At 42.0% G+C, this 15,713-nt stretch overlaps 1 protein-coding gene across 1 annotated transcript in view; it reads left to right on the top strand.

Annotated features, from left to right (window-relative positions):
• Positions 1–15,713, top strand: part of HMGA2 (high mobility group AT-hook 2) — a gene marked incomplete at both ends in the record, with an annotated part of 214,991 nt that overhangs the window by 177,002 nt on the left and 22,276 nt on the right. Inside the window, one exon of the mRNA XM_083365607.1 lies at positions 11,477–11,509. Within this exon, the coding sequence (XP_083221733.1) occupies positions 11,477–11,509 (33 nt within the window). The remainder of the gene's footprint in view (positions 1–11,476; positions 11,510–15,713) is intronic.

Here is a 15,713-nt window from a genome sequence, read left to right on the forward strand (position 1 = left end):
ATAATCGCCCGGCCGCCCTGTTTAGGGTGACTCGCTCCCTCCTTAATCAGGAGGTGAGAGAGGATCCCTTGCAGGGACGAGCCGAGGAGTTTAGTCATCATCTGGCGGACAAAATCACTCGGATCCGGACCGGCTTGGACTCTGACTGGGCAGAGTCTAATGTGGAGGAATCAGGCGGTCTTGAGCACGTTATCTGGAATGAGTTCGACCCTGTTTCCCCTGATGATGTGGACAGGATCATGGGGAGACTGAGCACCACCACCTGTTTGTTGGATCCGTGCCCCTCCTGGCTAGCTTATGCGGCTCAGGAAGGAACACGAGGCTGGTTCCATGCAGTAATAACTGCTTCCTTGAAGGAGGGTGTCTTTCCTGCCGCCTTGAAGGAGGCGGTGGTGAGACCCCTTCTCAAGAAGCCTGCTTTGGACCCGGCTGTTTTAAACAACTACCGTCCAGTCTCCAACCTTCGCTTTCTGGCGAAGGTTGTTGAGAGCGTGGTGGCGCATCAGCTCCCTCTGTTCCTGGAGGAAACTGATTATCTGGACCCGTACCAATCGGGCTTCAGGCCCAGACACAGCACGGAGACGGCATTGGTCGCGCTGGTGAATGATCTCTGGAGGGCTAGGGACAGGGGTTGCTCCTCTGTCCTGGTCCTATTAGATCTCTCAGCGGCGTTCGATACCATCGACCATGGTATCCTACTGCGGCGTCTCAGGGGGCTGGGAGTGGGAGGCACCGTTCTACGGTGGTTCTCCTCCTACCTCCAGGGCCGCTCACAGTCGGTGTTGACAGGAGGGCAGAGATCTGCCCCGAGGTCTCTCATTTGTGGAGTTCCTCAGGGGTCGGTTCTCTCGCCTCTCCTGTTCAACATCTATATGAAGCCGCTGGGCGAGATCATTCGTGGTTTTGGGGTGGGGTATCATCAGTACGCTGATGATACCCAACTTTTTCTTTCCACCCCAAACCAACCCAGTGATGCCCTCTCCGTGATGTCCCGGTGCCTGGAGGCGGTTCAGGTCTGGATGGGGAGAAACAGGCTTCGTCTCAATCCCGCCAAGACTGAGTGGCTGTGCATATCGGCATCTCGGGTTAACCAAGTTATTCCATCCTTAATGATGGGGGGTGAAGTGTTACCCCCCATCGATAGGGCTCGCAACTTGGGCGTCCTCCTGGATTCACGGCTCAATTTCGAAGACCATATAGGAGCCGTGACCAGGGGCGCTTTTGCTCAGGTTCGCCTGGTGCGCCAGTTGCGTCCCTATCTGGACCGAGACGCCCTACGCACAGTTACTCACGCGCTTGTGACCTCCCGTTTGGACTACTGTAACGCTCTCTACATGGGGCTGCCCTTGAAGACCACTCGGAGGCTTCAACTGGTGCAGAATGCGGCCGCGCGAGTTGTAATGGGGGTTTCCCGATACTCCCATGTAACACCTCTACTCCGTGAGCTGCATTGGCTTCCGGTTGCCCTCCGGGTGAAATTCAAGGTGCTGGTTATCACCTATAAAGCCCTACATGGCCTGGGTCCGGGATATCTGAGGGAACACCTGCTGCCGGCATCAAACGCCCTTCGCCCAGTGCGCTCCCACAGGGAGGGTCTGCTCAGGGTCCCGCCGGTAAGAGATTGCCGGCGGGTGACACCCAGGGATAGGGCCTTCTCGGTGGGAGCGCCTGCCCTCTGGAACCAGCTGCCGGTGGAGCTGAGAACTGCCCCCGACCTCCGATCATTCCGCCGGGGCCTGAAGACCTGGCTCTTTGAGCTCTCGGGCCCAGACTGAGGAGAAATTTTTAATTTGGGGTTCTTTTTAATTGAGTACAGGGTCAATTTAATATTTTTTAATTTGGTTCTTAATTTTTGTATTTTGGATTTTTAATTCCCTGTAAACCGCCCTGAGTCCTCAGGGAATAGGGCGGTATATAAATATAACTAAATAAATAAATAAATGGTCTTCCCAGTTGCAATGTATGGCAGTGAAAGCTGGACCATAAGAAAGGCTGAGCGCCAAAGAATTGAAGCCTTTGAACTATGGTGCTGGAGAAGACTCCTGCGAGTCCCTTGGAGTGCAAGGCGATCAAACCGGTCAGTCCTAGAGGAGATCAATCCTGACTGCTCTTTAGAAGGCCAGATCCTGAAGCTAAAACTCAAATACTTTGGCCACCTAATGAGAAGGAAGGACTCACTGGAGAAGAGCCTAATGCTGGGAAAGATTGAGGGCAAGAGAAGAAGGGGACGACAGAGAATGAGGTGGCTGGATGGAGTCACTGAAGCAGTAGGCGTGAGCTTAAATGGACTCCAGAAGATGGTAGAGGACAGGAAGGCCTGGAGGAACATTGTCCATAGGGTCGCGATGGGTCGGACACGACTTCGCAACTAACAACAACAACAAAATGGCTGGAATACATTTCTTAGCTACCCCTTTCTTTTATACATCTTTTGCTAAATACGGTATTATACCCAGCCTGTAAGCTGAGGTTAAAAAAGACTCAGGCTACATGTTTAAACTTTTTTGGAATTCTGAATAAAGCCAGTTGGTTTTAATTACAGCTATGCAGAACAAAACGCTATCATTCTAGAATGATTTTGCAATTGGGAATTCTGACATTCAGTTCCATTTTGGTGTAGCTCCTGTTAGAATCTGGTGTAAAATGCAAGTGATTTACTTCATCAGATAAATGAAAATAATCAGCAGAAAGATCAACAATTCAGTCTTTAGAGCAAGAGAATTTTAAGTGGTGGATTGCTTTTTGACCCTCATCTTTGAAGTTCCTTATTATGTGGATGCTATTGCATATATACTATTACGCTCATGCTTACAAATTTAAAAAGGGAAGATGAAGATTAAAGACTGCTGTTTTACAATTTATAGCTGTTTAGTTTTCTCTTGAAGGAAAAATACTGCTCTAAAATCCAAATCCAAAACAGATTATTGGAGAGATTTGAGTAACCTCCTCCTGATTTGAGGTACATTACCATATCCACTAATGCTTTTGATTTGCTAGTACTTAGCGTGCATATGTGAATAAACTGTTTTAAAGCATGTTGAGAATGTTCTCCTCATTCATCTTATGGACTTTGGCATTCAGGAGATATAGTTTCTGTTTCCAAAATGTAATAATAAGGAATGATATTATATGTGAAATGCGTTATAAAATATCCTTATATTATTTGCTCAATAATACAAGTATTATTGTAACTGGATGTTTATGAGCATTGCAGTGTCTGGAAAAGGCTCTAAAGATACTTTGTCATAACTTGTCTTTTTTTCATTTCTATCTATATCTCCTTCCTGTGTCAACTTTTGCCTACTTTTGGAATAAGTTCTGGAATGTCCAGTTTTGGAACTGAGTCACAAGTAACAGGTCTCACTTTCCCTTTTAAATTGCTGAGCATTAATGATTTATTATTTCATACCTGAAAATGCAAAATAGCTAGGATGAAAACATTTTGGGCTATCCCTCACAAAATTAGAGTACTTGCTAATACAAATATTTTTCTGTTTATTCATAATAGTTTTGCAGCAGCAGCAGCAGCAACAAACAACAATAATAGAGTTGGAAGGGACCTTGGAGGTCTTCTAATCCAGGGCTTTTCAACCAGTGGTACGGGTGCTATCTTTGGTACATGGGCACCTGGCAGGTGGTACACGACCATCCTAGAAAAGTGGTAGTGGGGGAGGGGAATGAGCTGAACCAGTGGCAGCACCGCACAAGCCTGAGCGAGAGATGGCTGGAGCTGCAGGGCTGTCAGGAGTCTGTGGAAGCGCCAGGATCAGCGCTTCTTCAGGGCTGTCAGGGCTCAGAGGAAGCGCCAGGATCAGTGCCAGGCTCCAGCTGGAGCTCGGTGCTGATACTGGCGCTTCTGAGCCCAGAAGAAGCACCGATCAGCTGGAATGTTGCAGCATCTCCAGGGTCTTGTGATTTACATTCAGATGCTTGACAACTGATTCATATTTATGACCGTCACAGTGTCCCAGGATCATGTGAAGTGACCAAAACCTGCTGCAACCACCCAGCAGAGGGGGGGAATAAAACCAAACATGCCCCCACCCCACCCCCGCTGCCAATCCTCAACAGAAATGCTCACAACAATGAAAACCTCGGATATGAGGAAGAGCGCCACTGGGCGGGCAGGCAAGTGTCTTGCTCGGCTGTGGCTTGGCGGGGCACTTTTTTCAGTGCCATTGTAATTTCAAACAGTCACTAAGCAAACTGTTATAAGTCAAGGACTACCTGTATCACTTTTTTCCTTTTTTTTTTTTTTTTGGTCATCAAGTTTTTGACATCTTGCTAGGCGACTGGTGGTACTAGGATGTTGCCATATCCTAAAAGTGGTACAGTGGGTTAAAAGGTTGAAAAGCCCTGTTCTAGTCCAACCCCCTGGTCAGGAAGGAAACCCTATACCATTTCAGACAAATGATTGTCCAGTCTCTTCTAAAAAACTTCCAGTGTTGGAGCAACTTCTGGAGGCAGGTTGTTCCACTGATTAATTGTTCTAACTGTCAGGAAATTTCTCCTTAGTTCTAGGTTGCTTCTCTCTTTGATTAGTTTCCATCCATTGCTTCTTACCCTGCTTTCTGGAGCTTTGGAGAATAGCTTGACTCCTCTTCTTTGTGGCAACCCCTGAAATATTGGAACACTGCTATGTCACCTCTCATCCTTCTCTTCATTAAACTAGACATATCCAACTCCAGCAACCATATGTTTTAGCCTCCAGTCCCCTAATCATCTGTGTTGCTCTTCTCTGTACTCTTTCTAGAGTCTCAACGTATTTTTTACATTGTGGTGACCAAAAGTGGATGCAGTATTCCAAGTGTAGCCTTACTAAGGTGTTATAAAGTGGTATTAACACTTCATGTGATCTTGATTCTATCCTTCTGTTAATGGAGCCTAGAACTGTGTTGGCTTTTTTGGCAGCTGCAGCACACTGCTGGCTCATATCTAAGTGATTGTCCACTAGGACTCTGAGATCCATCTCACAGTTACCTCTATTGAGCAAGGTACCACTAATACTGTACTTGTGCATTTGGTTTTTCTTCCCTAAATGTTGAACCTTACTTTTTTCACCATTGAATTTCATTTGGTTACATAGCACCCAATGTTCAAGTGTGTCCAGATCCTCCTGTATCTTAAGCCTATCTTCTGGAGTGTTGGCTATTCCTGCCAGCTTGGTGTTGTCTGCAAATTTGATGAGTTCCCCATCTATCCCCTCATTCAAATCATTGATGAAGATGTTGAAGAGTACTGGGCCCAGAACAGAGCCCTGGGGCACCCCACTACACACTTTCCTGTAGATGCAGTTCCATTGAGAACCATACGCTGAGTATGGCTGGTCAGGCAGCTACGAATCCATCTGGTGTGATGCTGTCTAACCCACATTTTTCTATCTTATCAAGTAGTAGATTGTGCTCTACTTTATCAAACAACATGTTTGGTAAAATATATTTTTTTCTTTCTAAACCTAACAAACTGCTTCTTTTTAGAACCCAGATATATCTCAATAATGAGCCACATGCAAATCGAGATCATACAAGCCCATTTGCCTCTTGCCTCTCTCTCCTGCTGATTACACCTGTACACGTGTTTACTCCAAAACCACATCAAACCCACGTACATTCTTGTAGGCTAACTGGTTTCTAGTGCTCAGAAATCCCCTTTTTCTTGGCAGTGTTCCTGGCATTCATGTGACTCCTGCACACTGCAACTCAATGAAATCCTCTGAAACAGCTGCCAACTCACCAAATTTTCCATGAATTAGGTCCTGACACTTCAATGAGAGGAAAGACAATGTTTGAAATAAGGCCAGCTCTGGCTTACTGCCTAGTATGTGTCACATAATTCTACCAGCTGCCCTTCCATACAACTCTTCATACTTTACAGACCACCAAGCAGATCCTTGAATACTTAAATGCTGTTTAGGCTTGGAGCTGCCAGTATGTTTTCTCAGCCTCTGGCACCCACTGGCTCCAGACTGGGCTCAGAAAGTTTTTGTAGGCGTTTGTTTTGTTTTGTTTTTATTTTTATGAATGACTGCAGAAGAGTAGTCTGCCAGAACTGAGGCACAATACTGCAGCCATTCATGGAAAAAAAGTAAAAGGAAACATTGTACTTTGGATGCAGACCAAAGTTTAGAGGAATCTTACTCATGCAGGGCTTTTCCTAACAACTCCGATAACAGCTTTGCCAACTAGATTACTGTGATTTAGAAAGCATAGAATTGTGATTGGAGATGGTTTGTTCTTCTATAAATTAGTTCTGCCTTCTTCCCCCTCTACCCCACTGTTTGCATTTTTATTCCTTATCCTGCTCATTTTGAGGAAAGCTCACTTTTTTTTACAATTTCATTTTTTATATTTTCAGCAAGCTGATCCAGGTTTTGTGTATGTGCTGGGGAGGGGGTAAATAAGTTTCTAAATTTAGATTACATATGTTCTATCTAATTTTACAAAGAAAAATGGTGTCTATCATACCAGGGGAAATTGTTTAGCTACTACTGCTGATACATAATAATAGAAATTTTAGTCTTTGATAACATTATGATTAAAAATCCATTGTAAAAATTGGAAATGAGGGATTGGTTGCATATTAACTGCTAAAGCAAATTTGCCATGAACAAATGAAAGCTTTGTAGTTCTCAAATATTTCATTTTATGATAGCAGTGAATGCTTATTCCTTGTGCTTATTCCCATACCTTAATTCATTGTATCCTAAACTTTCCACTAAAAACTTAAGCATTCATATAGAAGAAATCAACAGACACTTTTATGAGATTTGGCCATATTCAGAGAGATTGTACTAAAAAAATAGTTCACTATTTGGATATCCCCAGCATAAATATATGTTGTTAGCTGCGAAGTCGTGTCCGACCCATCGCGACCCTATGGACAACATTCCTCCAGGCCTTCCTGTCTTCTACCATCTTCTGGAGTCCATTTAAGCTCACGCCTACTGCTTCAGTGACTCCATCCAGCCACCTCATTCTCTGTCGTCCCCTTCTTCTATTGCCCTCGATCTTTCCCAGCATTAGGCTCTTCTCCAGTGAGTCCTTCCTTCTCATTAGGTGGCCAAAGTATTTGAGTTTTAGCTTCAGGATCTGGCCTTCTAAAGAGCAGTCAGGATTGATATCCTCTAGGACTGACCGGTTTGATCGCCTTGCAGTCCAAGGGACTCGCAGGAGTCTTCTCCAGCACCATAGTTCAAAGGCCTCAATTCTTTGGCGCTCAGCCTTTCTTATGGTCCAACTTTCACTGCCATACATTGCGACTGGGAAGACCATAGCCTTGACTATACGCACTTTTGTTGACAGGGTGATGTCTCTGCTTTTTAGTGTGCTGTCTAGATTTGCCATGGTTTTCCTCCCCAGGAGCAAGCGTCTTTTAATTTCTTGGCTACAGTCCCCATCTGCAATGATCTTGGAGCCCAGGAAAACAAAATCTGTCACTACCTCCATTTCTTCCCCATCTATTTGCCAAGAATTGAGAGGGCCAGATGCCATGATCTTGGTTTTCTTAATGTTAAGTTTCAACCCAAGTTTTGCACTCTCCTTCTTCACCCGCAACAAGAGGCTCTTTAGTTCTTCTTCACTTTCTGCCATTAGAGTGGTATCATCTGCGTATCTTAGGTTGTTGATATTTCTTCCGGCAATCTTAATTCCAACTTTTGATTCATCTAGCCCTGCCTTTCTCATGATGTGCTCTGCATATAAGTTAAATAGGCAGGGCGACAGTATACAGCCTTGCCGGACTCCTTTCCCAATTTTGAACCAATCAGTGGTTCCGTGTCCAGTTCTCACTGTTGCTTCTTGACCCACATATAGGTTTCTCAAGAGACAAATAAGATGGTCTGGTACTCCCATCTCTTTAAGAACTTGCCACAGTTTGTTATGATCCACACAATCAAAGGCTTTAGCATAGTCAATGAAGCAGAAGTAGATGTTTTTCTGGAACTCCCTAGCTTTCTCCATGATCCAGCGTATGTTGGCAATTTGATCTCTAGTTCCTCTGCCTCTTCAAAATCCTGCCTGTACTTCTGGTAGTTCTCGATCCATATACTGCTGAAGTCTAGCTTGTAGGATTTTAAGCATGACTTTACTAGCATGAGAAATGAGTGCAATGGTGCGATAGTTTGAACATTCTTTGGCACTGCCTTTCTTTGGAATTGGAATGTAAACTGATCTTTTCCAATCCTGTGGCCACTGTTGAGTTTTCCAAATTTGCTGGCAAATTGAGTGTAGCACTTTTACTGCACTGTCTTTTAAGATTTTGAATAGCTCAGCTGGAATACTGTCACCTCCACTAGCTTTGTTGTTGCTCAGCTTTTCTAAGGCCCACTTCACCTCACATTCTAGGTTGTCTGGCTCGAGGTCAGTGACCACCTCATTGTGATTATCTGGGACATTAAGCTCATTCTTGTATAGTTCTTCTGTGTAATTTTGCCACCTCTTCTTAATCTCTTCTGCCTCTGTTAGGTCCCTGCCGTTTTGGTCCTTTATCATGCCCATTTTTGCATGAAACGTTCCCTTCATCTCTCCAATTTTCTTGAAAAGATCTCTGGTCCTCCCTATTCTATTGTTTTCTTCTATTTCTTTGCACTGTTCATTTAAGAAGGCATTCTTATCTGTTCTAGCTATTCTCTGGAATTCTGCATTCAATTGGGTGTATCTTTCCTTTTCTCCCTTGCCTTTTGCTTCCCTCCTTCCCTCAGCTATTTGCAAAGCTTCCTCAGACAGCCATTTTGCTTTTTTGCATTTCTTTTTCTTTGGGATGGTTTTGGTTGCTACCTGTTGTACAATGTCGCGAACCTCTGTCCATAGTTCTTCAGGCACTCTGTCTATCAGATCTAATTCCTTAAATCTATTTGTCACCTCTACTGTATATTCAACAGGGATATGATTTAATTCATACCTGAGTGGCCTAGTGCTTTTCCCTACTTTCTTCAGTTTAAGCCTAAACTTTGCAAGGAGAAGCTCATGGTCTGAGCCACAGTCAGCTCCTGGTCTTGTTTTTACCGACTGTATAGAGCTTCTCCATCTTTGGCTGCAGAGCATATAGTCAATCTGATTTCTGTGTTGACCATCTGGTGATGTCCATGTGTAGAGCCGTCTCTTGGGTTGTTGGAAAAGAGTGTTTGCTATGACCATCGTATTCTCTTGACAAAATTCTATCAGCCTGTGCCCTGCTTCATTTTGTACTCCAAGGCCAAACTTGCCTGTTATTCCAGTTATCTTTTGGCTTCCTACTTTAGCATTCCAATCCCCCATGATGATAAGGACATCATTTTTTGGTGTTACTTCTATAAGGTGCTGTAGGGCTTCATAGAACCGGTCAATTTCATCCTCTTCAGCACTGGTGGTTGGGGCATAGACTTGGACTACTGTGATATTGAATGGTTTGCCTTGGATTCGAACTGAGATCATTCTGTCATTTTGAGGATTGTATCCCAGTATTGATTTTCCTACTCTTTTATTGACTATGAAGGCTACTCCATTTCTTCTGAGGGATTCTTGCCCGCAGTAGTATACCTGATGGTCATCTGAATTAAATTCACCCATTCCTGTCCATTTTAGTTCGCTGATACCTAAGATGTCGATGTTCAGTCTTGTCATCTCTTGTTTGACCACGTCCAGCTTTCCTTGATTCATGGATCTTACATTCCAGGTTCCTATGGAGAAAAAATCTTTACAGCATCGGACTTTCCTTTCACCACCAGACATATCCACAGCTGAGCGTCCTTTCGGCTTTGGCCCAGTCGCTTCATTCTTTCTGGCGCTACTAGTACTAGCCCTCTGCTCTTCCCCAGTAGCATATTGGACGCCTTCCGACCTGAGGGGCTCATCTTCCAGCGTCATATCGTTTTGCCTTTTGGTACTGTCCATAGGGTTTTCATGGCAAAGATACTGGAGTGGGTTGCCATTTCCTTCTCCAGTGGATCACGTTTTGTCAGAACTCTCAGCTATGACCTGTCCGTCTTGGGTGGCCCTGCACGGCATAGCTCATAGCTTCATTGAATTACGCAAGCCCCTTCACCACGACAAGGCAGTAATCCATGAAGGGGGCATAAATATATACATATGGTAAATAGTATCAGTTGTATCTCTATAGAGATCTGTTTCACTACTTCATGAACTTAACATATACAGAACACCTTGCTTGCTGCTCAAGCCTGAGGCTTAATCAGTAGCAAGTTAGTGAGAGCTAAACAACAAAACAAAAATGAACTGATCAACACTTATCAACCTGGTGCTTTGATATTATTACTGCTGTCCCAGAATTTCCAGCCAGCTAGAGAGTACTCAGCTGGGGTAGGGTACACAAATTACTCAGTGAGAGCCTCAGCTCCAATGGGAAATACGTACTTTTTAGCCATTCATATAAAAAAGGATGGGATATCTAGCATGATTTCTCAATCTTAGCAACTTTAAGATACCTGGACTTCAGCTCCCAGAATTGCCCAGTCAGAATGCTAGCTGGAGAATTCTGGGACTTGAAGTCTAAACTTCTTAAAGTTGCCAACATTGAGAAACACTGATCTCCCCATTCCAAAATTAAACCTTTTACCAACTAAGTAAAAAGTGAATTATTGTGGCATATATTAGATTCAGCTCCTTGTCATGTTTCTCTACTAGTAATGTTACTACACAATGAATTCTTGCTCTAGGACAGGAGTCCTCAAACACTGAGCTATGGCCCGGTACCGGGCCATGGCTTGTTAGGAACCAGGCTGCACTGCTGGAGGTAAGCAGCGGGTGAGTGAGAAAATTCAAAACCATCCCTCCACGAGGCCAGTCCCTGGTGCCAAAGGGGAGGGGGCACCAGTGCTCTAGAAGATACTTCAACTATAGAACTGGTAACCCTTTTATAAGATAGCTACTCATGAAGCTGAAAGTTGTTGATTTCAGCCCAAATGTTTCTGACATGGGCATCCACTCTTAGGTTCCAAGTAGATTTAGACAAATCTTAAGGAAGACTCAGAATGATAAGTCAGATAAAGATTTACATCTGTTCCTGATACTTGATCATAACCAAAAGGAACTGAATTAGAGATTTTGAGTCCAAAATTAATTTCTCACATATCAACCTGCGATATTATCTTTTCAGACTACAAAATATTTCAAAATTCTATAAAGAATAAAATCATTTCAGTCTGCTGTTAAGTATGGCATACCTACAATTTATATATATATAAATTGAGTTATATGTTTAAAGCTAAATTAGACATGATTTAGAATATGCAAATTACCTGCCATTCTATTTATTGTGTACTGTAAATGTAAACCTCAGTACTGTAAATGCATGAATCAGATTAACAACGTAGTTTTAAGCAAGGATAAATATGCCATCTTGCATATTATGCTAAAATAATATTTTTCTAGATATATTACATTAGAAATATAGCAAGTTGTATTCATGTAAATTGTCTAAATGATATTTTTATATACACATATATATCATCTGGGTTTATTTTTGTTTTGTTGTTTTGCAGCCACAGCAAGTGGTCCAGAAGAAGCCAACTAAGGTAAAAATTATTTTGCCAGATATTTAATTCAGTTCCTTGTAATAGTTTGTCATGCTTCTTTACTTGAACCATTACTATAAAATGAATGGAAATATACATTTTATAAGTACTTACAACAGAACGACCAAATAATTATATGCATATTTTTTTAAAAAACGTCTTTTGCAAAGACTAAAAATATACCATGACATATCATTTCATTAATTTATCAATTTAGATTCCCACTGACTTCTTTCTGCTGCATTTCAAACAATATGCAAGAAATGCTCTGATCTGTTTAATTGTTTTGAAATACAGAAGCAGGTTATGGTTCCTTTAGTTTGACTATCTTAAAGTACAATTGTAGATTTTTTTTTACATGAATAGGGAAGAGAAGCTCAAAATCAAGTTACTTCCATTTCCAGGGGCAATGAGAAATCAGAAAACTCAAAACTGCAATCACCTCCAAAATAAATATAATTTAATTACCAGTCAGTATGTGAACCTTTTCTGGCCATTTACTAACATGGCATAGTGTCATGAAATCTTACACTTTTGTGCAAAATTTTCACTTTACTGAAAATTAGAATAGAAAAATATTTTATATGTATGCATTTGAAGTAAAGTTAATGAGAAGAGCATAGGATAGAATATAAGTTAAAATATTAGTAATTAATTGTAAGCGAGCAACCTCCTTGATAAAGCTTAACTTGGGGATGAAATAAAGCTGCTAAAATGAAAAAAAGATAACATTTTGCATGAAAAATTGATAACCTTTTCTGTACCAGCAGTGGTGAAATGCTAAGGATAGAGCTCTCAGTGAAATAATTTTATGAAATTTCATTGATTAATTTTGTGATATTATATAGTTGACTGGTGAATATTATTTAAATCCTGCTACCAACTTCATTTCCCAGGGGAAAAAATGTGGGGAATTCAAAATTAAGTCTGCTAAGGAATTTATAAAGCACGGGTGTCAAACTCGCCATGTGATGTGTCACAATGTATTATGACAGGGCTTTTCAACCATTGGTACAGGTACCACCTGTGGTACATTGGCACCTGGCAGGTGGTACGTGACCATCCTAGAAAAGTGGTAATGGGGGAGGGGAATGAGGTGAACCGGTGGCAGCACCACACAAGCATGAGCGAAAGATGGCTGGAGCTGCAGGGCTGTCAGGGCTCAGTGGAAGCACCAGGATCAGCGCCAGGCTCCAGCTGGAGCTCGGCGCTGATCCTGGTGCTTCTGAGCCCAGAAGAAGTGCCAATCAGCTGGAATGTTGCAGCATCTCCAGGGTCTTGTGATTTACATTCAGATGCTTGACAACTGATTCATATTTATGACAGTCAGTGTCCCAGGGTTATGTGAAGTGACCAAAACCTGCTGCAACCACCCAGCAGATGGGGGAATAAAAACCAAACACCACCCCACCCCACCCCCACTGCCAATCCTCAACAGAAATGCTCACAACAATGAAAACCTCAGACAAGAGGAAGAGCACCGCCAGGCGGGCAGGCAGGTGTCTGGCTCAGCTGTGGCTTGGGGGGCACTTTTTTCAGTGCCATTGTAACTTCGAACAGTCACTAAGCGAAGTGTTGTAAGTCGAGGACTACCTGTACTTCATTACCTTTTTCCTTTTTTTGGAGGGGGGGTGTCATCAAGTTTTTGACACCTTGCTAGGTGACTGGTGGTACTCGGATGTTGCCATATCCTAAAAATGGTACAATGGGTGAAAAGGTTGAAAAGCCCTGTATTATGACTTTTTTTTCGCGATGGGTCGGACACAACTTCGCAGCTAACAACAACAACATGACTTTTTTTGCATTGCCGGAGCTGGGGTGGGTGTGGCCTTTACATGATGCAACTGGCCTGTGGTCCAGCAGTTTGACACCCCTGTGTATAAAGCTTTCCTTCATTGCATTTGCCAGGTACTTTGTAGATCGCCCCACTTCAGCAGAAGTTTGGCAGAATCTCAATGGTGTAGTGATAGGGACCTCACATTTCCATTCACATTCTCAGTTGTGGCTAGTTCTTTTGCTGGACCAACTGAGAGTAAGCCTGGATTTTAGGACACAATTCTAGTGCATTCAACATGTATTTCTATAGTTTAGCACCCTGAGGGATCTCCTCTGATATTCATGGGTCAGCTACTTGCACTTTTGGGATGGGTCCCTAACTAGGTTATTTCCTGATCCCACTTCAAACACAAGTATGGCAGAACTTGTAGACAGAAAAATGGGGAGCAAATAACAAAAAGCAAAAACTTGTTGGAGTTTATTCTCCCTAGTCTGTTGAGCGTTCAGGGTCTGAAAATAAAAACAGGCTGTTGGAATCTCCTCAATCCAAACTAAGAACTCAAAGTAACATTCAAAATAAAATGCCTAACCAGAAAGGTAAACTCCTCTGGAGTGGCAGTTTGGAACTTGTTCTCCTGCTCCATCTGCAGCAATCAAAAGAAGCCTTCTAGCTTCAGCTGTGGGTATATAAGCAGCTCCTTAGTTGTGTAGACTCTGGTCCTCTTTCCTCTGAGGAAGACCTTGAAACAACTTTCTTCTCTGCCTGAACAATGAGCTGAGACCAGGCCAAGCAACATAGAAAGAGGTGTGTGTGTGTGTGTGTGTGTGTGTGTGTGTGTGTGTATGTTTATATAGTTTACCGTAGTTAGTTCCCATATGTGGTGTCTATAGGATTATGGGAGCTGACATCCAACATATATGAAGAACATCAAGTTGGAAAAAAACAACGAATCCAAGAATAGTTTAAATCTGAAAGCAAATGATTGAAGAAAAATGTTTAATTGAATTAACCAGCCACCAAAGTAAATTTCTGTATTTCTGCTGTTATAAAATACATATGCATGTTTCTATACAGTTTGCTTAAACATTCCCTGCAAGTAGATTTGGCATCATTTTCTAGCAGCTGTTGCAAGAATATAAATGTTGGCAGCATCAACACAATATGTCCTTAGTTAAGAATGCAGTGTATTGTATGAACATACTAAGCCTATCACTATTGGGACAAGATTGGGGCAGTTTTGATCCAAATTGCACCAAGGCAGTTTCAAGTCAAATTAGCTTGCCCTGGACAGCTATGTTGTACAAAGCTAAAAGAAATTCTGCCCAGTTGTTTCCCAAGAAATTAGAAAGAGATATGACATGGCTGAAAATAAAGTGGGCTATTACAATATTCACTGTCAAGGTCTGGCATACATAAAACATCTCATTCAAATATCAGTTAACAGCAATGCTCAGGTCACATTCACTATGGCCTTGCCTTGTCTTGCCAGTCAGAAAGAAGTCATTTACCTATTTCCATATCCTTGCTGGTGCAGGATCAGAGGATACAGAAAGAATTGGAGAAGATGTGCAAGGACTCCTGAGTTCCCTAACCCTAACGCTAACCCAGAACCATAAGAAAGGAACTGTAATAGCGTTGGCCAGTTATGAATCTAGTCATCATGTAATCATATGTTGAAATAATGTTCCATTATTCTTTTCCAGCTATTTAACCATTAGTTCTTAAAAGGAAGCTCTGGCTTCAATTGAATATTAATCTTTAAAATTCTCTTTATCAATTTTCTAGCTTTTTTATACTGTATGTCCATCAAGCACAATAGCATATATATGTATTTCAGTCCAATAGCTTTTAGCTGTTTTACAAGTCCATCAAAGGTAATAAAAAGTTCCTACTATATTTCCAGCAGGTTAGAAATCCTATATATATGTTTAACAATCTTTCTTTTGATAAATGCTATCTATACATTTTATAGAAATATTCGTTTAGAGTTTAACAAACTATAAATTTCAACCTTTTTGTCCACATATTTTCTTGTTGCTGCATTTATTATATCCAAAAATTTTAGCTTTATCTTATCATACAGTTTTTTTATTGAAAAGTTTTACAATACATTTTATCTTTAACAATCCCTCCCCCCCTCCCCCACCCAACCCTTCCTAACCCTCCCTAACCCTCCCCCCTTCCCCCCTCCCCCCTCCCCGACTTCCCAGAGCTAAATACAAGGTATAAAAATAGAAACAATCATAAACAACCATATGTTAACAACAATAAACTATTAAGTCTATCGCACTCTAGCTCATATGAAATGACTACAAGCAATACTAATATCACATAAAAAAAACTTATACAAATGCTAAATGAAACCTTTTGGTCCCATATTTGTTCTGGATATAATCAATCCACTTTTTCCACTCCATAATATAACGT

The sequence above is a fragment of the Vipera ursinii genome, assembly GCF_947247035.1.
Source record: "Vipera ursinii genome assembly, chromosome: 6".
Classification (NCBI taxonomy): domain Eukaryota; kingdom Metazoa; phylum Chordata; class Lepidosauria; order Squamata; family Viperidae; genus Vipera; species Vipera ursinii.